General features: G+C 34.1%; 1 protein-coding gene across 4 annotated transcripts in view; it reads left to right on the top strand.

Moving 5' to 3' along the window:
- NIPBL (NIPBL cohesin loading factor) overlaps positions 1–14317 on the top strand; it is a 191505-nt gene that overhangs the window by 118237 nt on the left and 58951 nt on the right. For all 4 annotated transcript variants that reach the window (XM_027092649.1, XM_027092653.1, XM_027092651.1 and 1 more), the window contains 7 exons: positions 622–804; positions 5174–5368; positions 5605–5676; positions 5773–5862; positions 7431–7534; positions 11091–11177; positions 13438–13669. In XM_027092649.1, coding sequence (XP_026948450.1) covers positions 622–804; positions 5174–5368; positions 5605–5676; positions 5773–5862; positions 7431–7534; positions 11091–11177; positions 13438–13669 — 963 coding nt within the window. The remainder of the gene's footprint in view (positions 1–621; positions 805–5173; positions 5369–5604; positions 5677–5772; positions 5863–7430; positions 7535–11090; positions 11178–13437; positions 13670–14317) is intronic.

Here is a 14317-nt window from a genome sequence, read left to right as displayed (position 1 = left end):
TGAGGAAATTTTCCGTAACAGTAAAGGCATTACCGTGCCTCTCAAATAGACAGTGATGGGTAAAAGCATATAAAACTCTTGTCACAGCCACAGCACAGGGCCACCAGGATGATAGCGGATGAGAAGCAAGTGTTAAGTAGAAGAGAATGAGGTGATAAGTGTCTTCCAACTCTTCTCATCTGTACTGATGGATAGCATTGCTTTCAAACTAACTGCTCCAGACCTCTATAAAACAAATTTGGGTGCTACCAAGAATGTGAGATGTACCCCCGACTACAAATACACCTGATAATGCAAGTGGATCTCTAGTTTCAGAAAGTTTTTAGTCAATGCAGACAAATGAAGGCACTAATTGTAGTAAAAATTGATGATATAACTACCCTCCGTTGCTATGATAATAAGTATGTATTTTAAAAGTTGCTATATGATGATATATGTATTAAAAGCTGCATTATCAGTTTAGGATTAAGACTGTTACAGTTGTAAATATGAACGTGTCTTATTAAAATACAAAAGTGACTTAGAAAACTTACATAAATATTAATATTTCATTGTGCTTAATTTAGTTAAAATTTCCCTTTTATCTTCAGATTTATATTTTTTCTTACCTTTTATTAATAGGTAGTATAGATCAATCAGTGTTAAAAGAATTACCCCCCGAACTCCTGGCAGAAATTGAATCCACCATGCCACTTTGTGAACGTGTGAAAATGAATAAACGCAAGCGTAGCACAGTTAATGAAAAACCAAAATATGCTGAAATCAGTTCAGATGAAGATAATGATAGTGAAGAAGCTTTTGAATGTAAGTATATAACTTTATTATTACTTTAGAATTAAAAAGCAGATTGATATGTTTGTTTCATTTATAATTTTGGGGGGTTAGCAAGAGTACCGTGATCATAATATAGTATAGCAAGTTTTTTTCTTTGTACTTAAAAATGTGTGAAAGATGAGATCAGTTGGCACCAAGAAAAAAATTTTTAATGAGTTATAATTAGTGTCAGATAACACAAGTATGCCTCTATATGCATTTAGCAAACATTTATTGAGCTCCTACTATCTGCTAGGCAGTGAGAATAAAAATATAACAAATAGGATGTGGCCCCTATCTTTGAAGAGCCTTCAGTCTAATGGGGGAAATATGTAAACAATTGTAGTACAGTGAGAAGAGTGCAATGATAATAGTAAATCCAGGGTGCTGTGGGAGCACATTGGATTGGCATCAAAATTATACTGGGGTTCAGAGAACGCTTACTGGAAGAGGTGACACTTGAGTTGAGTCTTGAAGGACACGTAGGAGATAGCCAGATGAAGAAATATTTTAAACCATACTATCACTAAATTATGAATGGATTAGCCACATTGCCAATTATCTGTGTGGTTTGGACCCGGCTTCTCCTTTTTGCCCAGCTGTGTCCTGGAATTCCTCCCTTGTTTCACTGTTTTCCAGAGCTGGCTTCTTCACTACACAGCTACCTCTCTACAACACTGTGATCACCTGTCTTTGCACTAGACTTGCTATACCTCGCCTGTCTTCCTACTGGTCCACTGAAAAAGTTCTTCTCTTTTATCCCTATCTTCCTTCTACTGGAGCAAGAGAATTGAGCCTAGCCAAGAGGGGTCAGCAACCTTGTTTGACTTAAACGGCATTCAGTGGAAACAGACTATGGGAGATCTTCACTTGTGTGCCAACTGACTTAGTCATTATGACCAAAAGAAGTGGGAAGACTACCAGTGTGTTCTACCTTTTCCACCTAGTGTCCGTAGATTGAGGTGTGACAAGCAAGGGCAGGAAGGACAGATGCATGCTGCCATTTTAAAATGTATATCGCTGATGGAAGCCCTTCACCTCCAGAGTTTTTAATCTATGTTCGTTTACTCTGATCTTCTCAAAATTGTGAGCTCTTGAGCTATGAGCAGTAGATTATGAATACTGAACAAGTCTGAACAAAGTTTTAAAATTGAAATAAAATATGGCAAAATTAATCTGACATTTAATTATATGTATAAGTGTTATAATTTGTATTATCATGAGATGTATTTACATGCAGTATATTTCAATGGCTAAAGCTAATATTTTTATTATAATCAAACATTTTGTTCATACGGGAACATATGATCTGGAAAGAGAGAAGAGTAAGGAGATCTGGTGTCCTAGAAACTCACTCCCCTTTGTATACATGCCTCTGCTTCACTTTCCTTCCTTTCCCCTGATACCTCACCCATTTCTAAAAGGAATAACTAAAAAGGAGTTCCTTAATTGCAGACTGATTTCAAATCACACTTCAACTCCAGTTAATTGAGAGTGGCTGCCTGCATTGCTAAGCTGATGAGAATTTTGTAGCTACCTCACAGTTAAGTAAAAAGGGTAGCATAATCAGAAAAGCCCACCAAATGTAAAATAGAGGAGAGAGCCACACATGCCTCATGTTTGTCCTCATTGCAACATCTGTTCTTTGCTTTCTATGATGAGAGATATTGTCTCATCTTACGGGAGCACAAAATTACATCTTAAAAGCCATGGATCTATGCCCCAAAATATTGAAAGCTAATATTAGTTAAGGAACCTTAGCTTCAGCCCCTGCTAGGAAAAAGGGAAGTTTCTCTGGGTTTTTCAAGAGACCTTAGAATATAGTTCCCTGGTTTGGGGGGGTTTATTTCTGTACAAGTAACTATAGAAAAGTTGACTCTGAGGCCACTGAAATGAGTGATGAAAGAAGCTGACATAACCAAATAGCCATTATACCACACCAAAAATAATGTAATAAAAATAGAGTACAATACAAAATGTAAAAATATTATGAGAACATAGTAGCAAGCATTATCCTGATTTGAGAGAGAGAGACCTTTTTGAAACAAAATTTTATTGCAGTTTAATCAAACTGGTTTCCTAAAAATCTAAAACTACGGAAATAGTTTTGTTGAAAGATAGGGGGAACTATCGAGGGTTAACTTTGAAAGTTCGGCCACAAAGATTTGGATAGTCATAGCACAATTACAAAGTCTCTGGGTTGCTGGGGAAGGAGGAGGGGAGATAGAAGAAGCTAAAGAGACATACAGGTGAAATTTGGAAAGGGTTAGGGTGGAAAACACCTAAGTCATATTTTACATACCTCTCTGTTGAATTCTTCCCCTGCTTCTTCCAGGGTAACAAGACATATAGAGAATGAACAGACGAGTCATAATGAATTGGGATCCTGATAGAACCTTATTGCAGCATACAGTGTATCATAGAAGTTGTGTTTCTTTTTTTCCTTAATTTGCCATTCCTTTTTTTTCAAATTGCTTAGTTTAATGAATGTGAAAAAAAAATCTCCAAGACCTATAAAAATTACCACCGATACAGCATATTGTATGTACTTGCTAACCATAAGGTTTTTCAAGCATTTTCTACTCATAGAATTAAAGGATTGAAATAAATTTCTTATGAAATTAATTAAAATTCAAAAAGACTAACTAGGTCATATTTGAGGTCATAGAATACTACTTTCTGAAAAAGTTTGCTTGTTAGTTGTTATTCCTCAAAGTAGGTATTTCGGTACTTGTTGAAAAAACGTTTAGTGAATGCTATACATAAACGACCTGTTTCTCTGACACATGCATACACATCTACTTTTATTAGTATATGAGACAACCCCTCACTAAGAGAATGTTCCAGGGCGCACTAATCATAAAAGGGGGGAAATCCTGCCTCTCCTTCATATATTTCATAGTCAAATTTTTGCCTAATTATGAAGAAAATCACTGAAGATTTAAATACATCCGTTTACATTCGTCCTCTTGCTATGCCAAACCTATGACCACAAAGAAGAGGAAACAAAATTATCTTTGCCATGCTGTCAGTAGATTCTTGAATAGGAATAACTAGGGCAGCATATAAAGGTAAGATTAGCCAAGGTATAGACATTGATTACCCACACAGAAGGACATCAGCATAAGCATAGAGTGCATGGGCCAAAGGTTGGCATCCTTAAATCTTAAGCCAAGTAGGGGACTAGGGACTCAAACAAGAGCTTTGTCTTAAATACTTGGGTATTTGTCATAGTTAAGGATTCAGAATAGAAGCGAGTCACAAGAAAGCAAGGGAGTCAGATTCAGATTAACAGACTAGAAAGTAATTCACTGTCAGCAACAAGTGGTCACTCCAACAACCAGTGTATGATCCCAAGATGTAGAACATATCAGTTCTCTATCCTGGTTTTAACGTGGTAGTGCTTATACTCTAGAGCAGGTATAGTAAATATTTTTCACTTGTATTCCCTCCAGTTCCCACTGGACAGGCATTTCTAATCAGTCTTTCTTGCTGAAATATAGTGCTTTGTCTCAGGGCTCAGAATTATTCTCAACATTATGCTTTAGGCAGCTACTACCAGTTGATCAGAGTTGATGTGTCAGATGAGATCTGTTTGCCAGTTCTGCCTAGAGGCTCCTGTCAGTACTGATGATTTTAGCAGAATGCTTATACCTCTGGAAGAATGGGGAAGGGATTGAAGGTAACATACATAAATATGCTTACCTAGCATGCATAAGCTCACAAGTTGTCTCCTTGGGTTTAAGCAAGTATATTGTTGGAGAACTGAATTCAGTATGTGAGTATTTACAACTATACAGGTTTATTCTGTCTTTGTAGTTTGCAATGTTAGGTTATCAGAGTTTGTTGAATTTATAGCTGAGTTGTGGGCTTAACTTGGCTGTTAATTGACAGTATGCGTGGTTACCCACATTCTGTAACACTTTCTCAAAAGTTTACTTTTCCTCCAAACCCCACTCCCCATTAACAATCCAAATGCTTAAAGGTGTTTCTGGTTTTTATCCAAACTCTAGATAAAGTTTGTTTTATGTGTCTTAATTAACCCTGAAGTTTAGATATTATCTTTACTGACTCACTGAATACCTCTTTGAAATGAGCACTGTGGTTTAATTCCCAGAACATTCCTATCTACATTTATTAGCAAACCCATTTCATGTAAAATTTTCTAAATCTAGATAAATGCTAAAATAAGTGATACCATTTCTGTACCACAATTTATATTTCTGCTTAAACAGAATGATTCAGAATTTCCTAGACCCCCACAATGAAGATTTTTTCTTCCATGTAATTCATTTTAAAGTACAAGTTTTAATAGTCTTTTAAATGAGGTAAATTATTTGTCATGGGGATTTGCTTCTAGCCTCTAGGAAACGACATAAAAAAGATGATGATAAAGCTTGGGAATATGAAGAGCGTGACAGAAGAAGCTCTGGGGATCATAGGAGAAGTGGCCATTCTCATGAAGGAAGAAGGAGTTCAGGTGGTCGTTATCGAAACCGAAGCCCGTCAGATTCTGACATGGAAGATTATTCTCCTCCTCCCAGCCTTAGTGAGGGTAATTCATCAGTGTCAACGGATTTCTTACATAAGCTGATTTTAAATTTAGGGCTTTAACTTTGAAGAATTTTTATACCTTTTTTATGGACTAATAACTAATTTTTAATCAAGACAAAAGTTTGGATTGGCAATGATTATTGTTAAAGTATTTAATGTTCAGGAAGAAAGTGAAACAAATACATATATTTTAAGTTGTAATTACTGCATTTCAGTATTTCTTTTTGTTCATTTTAGTTGCTAGAAAAATGAAGAAAAAAGAAAAACAGAAGAAGCGGAAAGCTTATGAACCAAAATTAACACCTGAAGGTAACATTTTAGTTTGTCTTTATTCATAGTCTTCAACTTCAGTTTTCTACTTGGAATGTGGATAATAAGTTTTGGGTTTTTTTCCCTCTGTTGCAGAAATGATGGATTCTTCAACTTTTAAGAGATTCACAGCCTCAATAGAGAATATTTTGGATAATTTAGAAGATATGGATTTTACTGCATTTGGTAAAATCATTTTAAAATATATTTGTTTACCTCTAAATATAAACTGAATTTAAGATATATTTATTTACCTATGTGTTAAGCTTTCTGCCAGTTACTCTAGTGGATACAGAGTACAGAGGCATGGTCTGTGCTCTTAAGAAACTTGAAACCTAGCTGTGGAGTCAAGTCTAGTCTGTGTTATCAAGTAACTGAAAACTTTGGTATAAAAATCAAGTATTAAATTAGTTAAGTGTTGATAGTGTTTTTTTAAGAGTCCTGAGAGTGCAGCTACCACAGTAGGTTAGAGTAATTAGTAAAGCCTTTATGCAGATGAAACTTGAATGGGCCCTAGATAAGACGGGTACTAATATGAGTAAAGATGTAGAAATAGGAACATATTTAATTTATTCTAAAAGCCAGTATTTATTAAATAATTGCTGTTTGTCAGTAGTATGTTAAGTGCAAGAGGTGCAGAGATAAATACCCCAACCTCTGGCTTTAAGTAATACAGAATCTAATATGGAAAACAAAATAGAAAAGCAATCAATACAGTAGGATTAATGTAATATTACATTTACGGTAATATGTAAAGGTCATATCTATAGATCTAAAGGTGTTAGGCTTATAAAAAAACACTGCTTACAGTGTTTAGAGCTACTCTCAACAATTTTATGCCACTTTCAGTAGATACAAACACTAATTTATACAACAGCTAGATGGCGTACAATAATTCTGATATTAGTACATCTATTTGAAAATGCATTAAAAGGTATATTACCCTTTATTTTAAAAGTATTTGTTTTTGTGACAGTTACTTGCCTAAGTATCATTAATGCATTTCCCATTATTTGAAGTATCTATCTCATCATTTCTAAAACTTTCCAATTCTGTGCTGGGAAACTGTCTTCCATGTCATTTAAGATCCCAACAGGAAGTCATATGGCACTCTCAAATTAGGATAATTTGAGAAGGAGTTATTTACAAAGAGACTGATTACAAAGATTGGGGCAGAATACAGCCAAAACCCAGACTTCGAACTTTTACCATCCCTACACCCAAAGGAACAAGGGTAAAGTGAAATCAACAGAACTCAGTCAATAGGAAAAGGAAAAAAAGTTGTAGAATAGGTTGCCGTGAAAAAAGAAGTAATCTTTTGGTCAGAGGACATAAGCAGCTTGAGCAGACCTTGCAAGGAAGGAGTCAGGGATATAAATACCCTGACCTCACTCTCCTCCTCTTTGATCTTCTGACAGGGCAACCCACTGGCTGAACCCAAACAGAAGCCAGAGGGCATGGGAGACTGTTGATGTAGTCCATACAGGTCAGCCTCCTGGGGCAGAGAGTTTGGTTGAGAAGGGTCATAAAGTAGTAAAGATAAGATATCCCATCTTCCCATCTTAGTTAGAGCTCTAATTTTAACCTCTGTCCCCTTTCATTCAGGGTTTGCTTGAGGTTTACAGAGGCGTCCTAGGATATTATTTTAGTTTGTTTATATCTGTTTGTATATCCAGAAATTATTAAGAAATAAAGCTTACTATTTTGAGCTGTTTCTTTTACCTAAACTCTGTATGTTTGGATTGGTTTTTCAGGTGATGATGATGAAATTCCTCAGGAACTGCTGTTAGGAAAACATCAACTTAACGAACTTGGCAGTGAATCTGCTAAAATTAAAGCAATGGGTATAATGGATAAGGTATCTACTAAAGTAAAATTTATAACTTTACTTAATTGAAATTAAAGTTTTAAAGGTAAATTGCAAAGTTTACATAAAGTAATGATGAAAAGAAAATTCACGGTTGCCTTCTGAGAGTGTAACAGAATTATTATTTATTTTTTTAAAATATATTTATTTATTGTATTTATTTATTTTTGGCTGCATTGGGTCTTCCTTGTGGTGCACAGGCTTCTCATTGCACTGGCTTCTCTTGTTGAGGAGCGCGGGCTCTAGGCACGTGGGCTTCAGTAGTTGTGGCTCTCGAGCTCTAGAGCGCAGGCTCAGTAGTTGTGGCACACAGCTTAGTTGCTCCACAGCATGTGGGATCTTCCCAGACCAGAGATCGAACCTGTGTCCCCTGCATTGGCAGGCGGATTCTTAACCACTGTGCCACCAGGGAAGTTCCCAGAATTATTTCATAGAAAAAAGAAAAAAAAAAAAAAAAACAGGGCTTCCCTGGTGGCGCAGTGGTTGAGAATCCGCCTGCCGATGCAGGGGACACGGGTTCATGCCCCGGTCCGGGAAGATCCCACATGCCGTGGAGCAGCTGGGTCCGTGACCCATGGCTGCTGAGCCTGTGTGTCCGGAGCCTGTGCTCCGCAACGGGAGAGGCCACAACAGTGAGAGGCCCGCGTACCACAAAAAAAAAAAAAACAACAAAGCTTGAATCCAAGAAATATTCTGCAATCATTCTAAAGAAAATTATTTTTGCATTGAAAGAGGCACAGTCCTGGATTTTTGTCACTGTTTGTTTTTTCATTGTCTCACATATTTAGATTATTTAAATGCAGAAATACACTAAATTTTTCTTTGACATTTCCTTTAGCCATTTACATTGGTGAAAGAGTAAAGCCACGGTTTTAACACATTAATTGTTGGGGTTTTTTTTAGTTTATTTATTGAAGTATAGTTGATTTACAATGTGTTAATTTCTGCTGTACAGCAAAGTGATTCAGTTATACATCTATATATATTCTTTTTCAGATTCTTTTCCATTATAGTTTATCACAGGATATTGAATATAGTTCCGTGTGCTATATACCTTGTTGTTTATCCATCCTATATATAATAGCTTGCATCTGCTAATCCCAAACTCCCAGTCCTTCCCTTCCCCACTCCCCCACCCCCTTGGCAACCACAAGTCTGTTCTCTATGTCTGTTAACACATTAATTGTTAATAAGTACAGAACCTCATTGCTGTAGGCTTTATAATGACTTTCGTGAGTTGTCTTTCCTCTGAGCTCTCTGTTGCTGAGTAGTCTCATTACACTAATGGAATAGCAGAATATTTTTTCATTAATAATAACTTTAAACAATAGTGACAGCATCAAGGGCTAGCTTCCCATAATCTTTATGAGCTACCAGTCACCCCCTAAACCACTGCATGATTGCTATGCAAATATAATTTAAAGACAAATCCTCTCTCCTCATCTTCTAATCAGTCTCCTCTTATACACAATTATCTACTCTTAAGTCTTAAGTTTCTTAGTCTATAATGTAGAGATAATGATTTGTTCTCCAGGAATAGTAAAAGAATTAATAGAAGACTATATTTACCTGAAGAATTTATCCTCTCAACAAATTAAACTTATTTATTGAGTTTTAAAGTAGACTGGGAAATATTTTAATGTTTTTTTCCAAAGTTAAGATATAATCACTTACTCATTTTGTATTCATTTATATTAGTTTCAGGTGTACAAGGTAACAATTCAATATTTGTATGTATTGCAAAATGATACAACGGTAAATCTAGTTAACATCGTCACCACACATAGTTACAGATTTTTTCTTATGATGAGACCTTTAAGTTGTATTCTCTTAGCAACTTGCAAATATAAACTGCAGTATTATTACCTATAGTCACTGTGCTGTACATCATATTCCCAGGACGTACTTATCTCATAACTGGAAATTTGTACCTTTTGACCACCTTCACCAACTTCACCCACCCCCACTTCCCACCTTTAGCAACCACCAATGTGTTCTTTATATCTATGAATTCTTTTTTTTTAGATTCCACGTATAGGTGAGATCATAATGGCATTTATCTTTCTCTGTCTGACTTCTCTTAGCATAATGCCATCAAGTTCCATCCATGTTGTTGCAAATGGCAAGATTTCCTTCTTTTTCATGGCTGAATACACACACACACACACACACACACACACACACACACCACATTTTCTTTATCCATTCATCTACCAGTGGAGTGGACACTTTGGTTGCTTCCATGTCTTAGCTATTGTAAATAATGCTCTACTGAACATGGGGGTGCATATAGCTTATGAAGTTAGTGTTTTTGTTTTCTTCAGATATGTACCCAGAAGTGGAATTGTTTGATTATATGGTAGTTCTATTTTTATTTTTTTGCGGAGCCTCCATACCGGTTTTCCATAGAGGCAGCACCAATTTACATTCCTACCAACAGTGCACAAAGGTTCCTTGAGTTTAGTTTTTAAAGCTATACAGACATATCACATAATTAACCAAGAATTAATGTACTATTAGTTCACATTGCTATTACTGTGTGCAATGAGGAATATGTTGATTTCTTTTGTATACAGGAATATGGCTTCAGTTTTCTGAAGTGCCAATGCCAATCTTAGGTTTTATTTCATAAGTTCTATAGTTACATGTAGCTAATATTTCTATTTCAAAAGGTGAATTTGCTGAATATTTTCAAAGCATGGACAGTTTACCAAAAGTCTCAGTAGTTTAATCTGTTGTGAAATTATCTAAAGCAATATTTGGAGGAAATTTTTTCTGTAAGCCAGCATACGAATAATCAAAATGTACTTAATGTCAGGTTATTCTGTTGATGCTCCCATTTGACTCTTCTGGCTGATTCCAGTAAGTGTCCTAGCTGCATGATAAGAGTCTAAAAGGAGACCTATTCAGTCAAGGGAATGAGTAACAGTTGCTTCCTCGCAGAACCTCTAAATCAACTATTAAGTTTTTAAATATAGGAAACATTATTTGTAAGAAATGAAACATATTTTAAAAATAAGAAAAATTTCTACCAAATAAAGCAGTGTTATCACATTTGTAACTTTTATCATTCTCAGATTCAGGCTTCTGTTATTCAAAATATTACCTGGGATTTTAAGACACCCGCTAAATAACATTGTAGTGTGGAAACCATGTTATAATTAATTCAACAGATGAAATGTTTAGAGAGTGTGTGTTTGTGCCTGTGTGTTCATATGCATGTTCAGTGTCACTTTCATGAGAGCAAGGGGCCAGACATCAGAACAAATTCAGTCTTAAGTAGCTATGTGGTAAGATTTGAGTTAGTAACCTACATATGTGCCCATTCTGTGTTTGCTATCTGTCTTTCAAAAACAAGTAATTAAGTTCTCTACATAATCAGATTTTGGTAGAGGATCTAAGTAGGAAAGTTTTATGTTTCCACTCTTTAAGAGGGTGTTAATGCTGTATATTCCATTGGCCAAAGGGAATAATTGTACAGAATAGTTCTTGAATAATTTATTACATTTACCAATGATTGATGAAAGAATTTATGCTTCAATTTTAGCTTTCCACTGACAAAACTGTGAAAGTCCTAAATATCTTGGAGAAGAATATTCAAGATGGGTCAAAGCTCTCCACTTTGTTAAATCATGTAAGTTTAAGATCCATGTTGTTAATTTTACCGTTTCTATTGTTAAGATGTAACATTTTTCATATGGAACTTTGATTTATAGGGAAAATTCCAAATTTCATTAATTTGAGCTTGTTACCACATTTACTAGTTCACATTTAGCCTTGCAGTTAGAATTGGAATTTTAGCTGTTTAAAATTAATGTTACACATTATCAATTCACAGATTTGATATAAATAAGAATAGTAACAGATGTAAATTCATTCAATTCAAAAGACCATTCTTTAATCTTACATTATGCTCTTCCTTTTGTAAGTGGATGAGTGTTTAAAATGTCTTTTCATTTATAAAATGTTAGTAGGTAGTAATTCTTTTCCTTGAACTTCCCTGGAGAAATAAATAGTTGGAAACCTTATGGTGATTTCCTAATGTATCCTAAAATGTTAATCCTTATGTATTGTTTTTATATGTAGTTCAAATGGTTGTTGAAAGGATATTAAATAAATTAATTCATGTAACCTGCTTAACAATGTCTGGCACATTATAAGTTCTCAATAAATGTTAACTGCAACTGTCGTTACATTTTAGTGTGTTTTATCAAAAGCAGTGGCAACGTGGTATAATGATTTATGAACTGGGATCTACCTTCCTAGCATTATAGCAGACTTTCAAAATCATATGTGCATTTGAATTGATCTTGGTGTCTAACATTAATGAATTCAAACACTAATTCTTATTGGAATTTAATGTAAGAGATAAGGATCTGGGAATGTTTTGAGTTAATGAAATTTCTTTATTTTTAAATGACTGATTACAAAAGTAGTGTATGATAGAAAATTTTCAAAACACAAAAAACAGAAAGGTTCCATTTTCATCCAGCAGCAACCACTGTTAACAGTTTTGGTAGATAATACTTCCATTCTCATATGTACATATATACTATATGTATTTAGCACGTGCACTGGATTATATCTCGTGAGGGAAATGTTCTTGATGTTTGCAGAAGCCACAGGAGTGCTAAGTGATCTACATGGAATTTAAAAATGTAGAGAAATAATGTCAGGTGGTATTTCTATGCTTTATTAAATATATCCATATTTTTCCAATGCCCTTTTTAAATTAGTTTTTGAATCATAGAAACTAAGGGATTAGAGGACCTATAGTGGCAATATACTACATTTTTAGTCTACACGTTTTATTTAAAACACTTTGGCAAGAAATTGTGGTAAATATCAAGAATCTACAGTTCTGGAGAACTGGCTGAGTCAGTTTTAATGAAATTATTTTCATTCCTGAAAACCTTAGCACTATTTAGTGTGTTGCATTTAAGCCTTAATGTTTGATATGAGTGATGAGCCTCCTAAACTGACTCTTCGAAACAGCAATTTCAATATCAAAGAAAAGTTACTTTATTTTTTTAAGTAGGTATGTAAGTAGTAAAATGAAAGAGAGTTTTTAGGCATGAGTGATTTAGAAAGCCCTTCTGTGTTTTACAAATATTATATTTTATTTATTCCTTTTCCCAATGTTATAAGCTTTGAATAGCATGCATACACAAGTATTCCTAGAACATAAAGTTGATATTTCATAACTAAGGATGTGATAGAAGAATTTTCACTTTAAAAGTAAGATTTAAAGCACTTTTTCCCAATTGTAATGCAGGTTGCTGATGTGTAAATTAAAATATAGTCTGTCAGTTGTTGAATAATCTATTTTAGAAAATAAATTATGTTTTCAGTAGTCTACATAATCACCACTTTTTAGTCTCAGTTTCAAAAATAACAGTATTGTTGAAAAACAGTTATTAGGAGTGATTTGAGTCGATAACATTTTACTACTTTTAAATAAGGGTCTATCCTTTGTTGTTAATTTTTATTTGCTCTCACAAGAGCAAGCAGAACTAAAAAGCTTTAATATTATCATAATGTTTTTAACCCCAAACACAAAATGATTTATGTATAATTATGATCTTTAACTAAAATCGTAGATTTGAATAAATTACACAAAAGATAAACATAACTATAAGTTTGTGATTGGAATGTCATTTAGTGGTGAAATTAGGAGATAAGAGTACATTATGTTTGAAAACATTGAAACAAATCATACTTAATGTAATATAAGTATTTGTACTTCATTCCTGATATTCTTTAAATATACATACACACACCATAACTCTCACCAAGTTTTCAACCGTGAAAATCAAATATATTATAATTTTTTAAAAATATTTAACCTATAAATGTGTTTATTTCCATTTCATTAACAATGTACTGTTTTATAGAATAATGATACTGAAGAAGAAGAAAGGTTATGGAGAGACCTTATTATGGAGAGAGTGACAAAATCAGCAGATGCCTGTCTTACAACTATCAACATTATGACATCCCCTAACATGCCAAAAGCTGTATATATTGAGGATGTAATCGAAAGAGTTATACAGTACACTAAATTTCATTTGCAGAATACACTTTATCCTCAGTATGATCCTGTTTACAGATTAGATCCTCATGGAGGTTAGTTTGCCCTTTTATACTGATAGTTTTTTAGTATAATATCAAAATTACCTGTTATATAATTTTACCACGTCGGATGGGTCAGAATGCAGTGACTTAAAATGGCACCGAAATTGTTTGATTATATAAATTGTAATAAACACTGGCTTACATTTGACTAGAATATAGAACTTGTTTTAATCCAGTACTTGTTCAGTAATAATTTCTTTAGCAACTATTTACATATAATAAGAAGTAATTTCTACTGGTCTGAGATTTTCCTAGGTAATAGTAGCTTCTGGTTCCATTTATCACTTCCCCCAAATTTTACCCAAAATACTATCTACAAAATGGATTGATTAAAGATATATAATTCTTTCTCTTATTTATAATCTTTATAAATGAGTCATGTATGTTAACATGTATACATTTAAAGAGGAGGGCAAACTTGGATCACGAATACCTACCATTAATTACCTGTTGTTTAATTATTGCAAGTTGATTTCAAGGGAAATATAATCTTAATATCCTGCTCCAGTCAGTGGAAAAAAATAGAAATAAAGTAATCCTTAAGATACAAGAATTTAATAGCCACTGAAATGTACCATGAATTATCTGTTATAAGAATGTTGACTTTCTAACTGAATATTCCCTAAAGAATAATTTTCT

Source organism: Aethalodelphis obliquidens, unplaced genomic scaffold (assembly GCF_003676395.1).
Source record: "Aethalodelphis obliquidens isolate GAN/ISIS:26980383/991018 unplaced genomic scaffold, ASM367639v1 scaffold80, whole genome shotgun sequence".
Taxonomy (NCBI): domain Eukaryota; kingdom Metazoa; phylum Chordata; class Mammalia; order Artiodactyla; family Delphinidae; genus Aethalodelphis; species Aethalodelphis obliquidens.
This window is presented reverse-complemented; position numbering and strand designations above follow the sequence as displayed.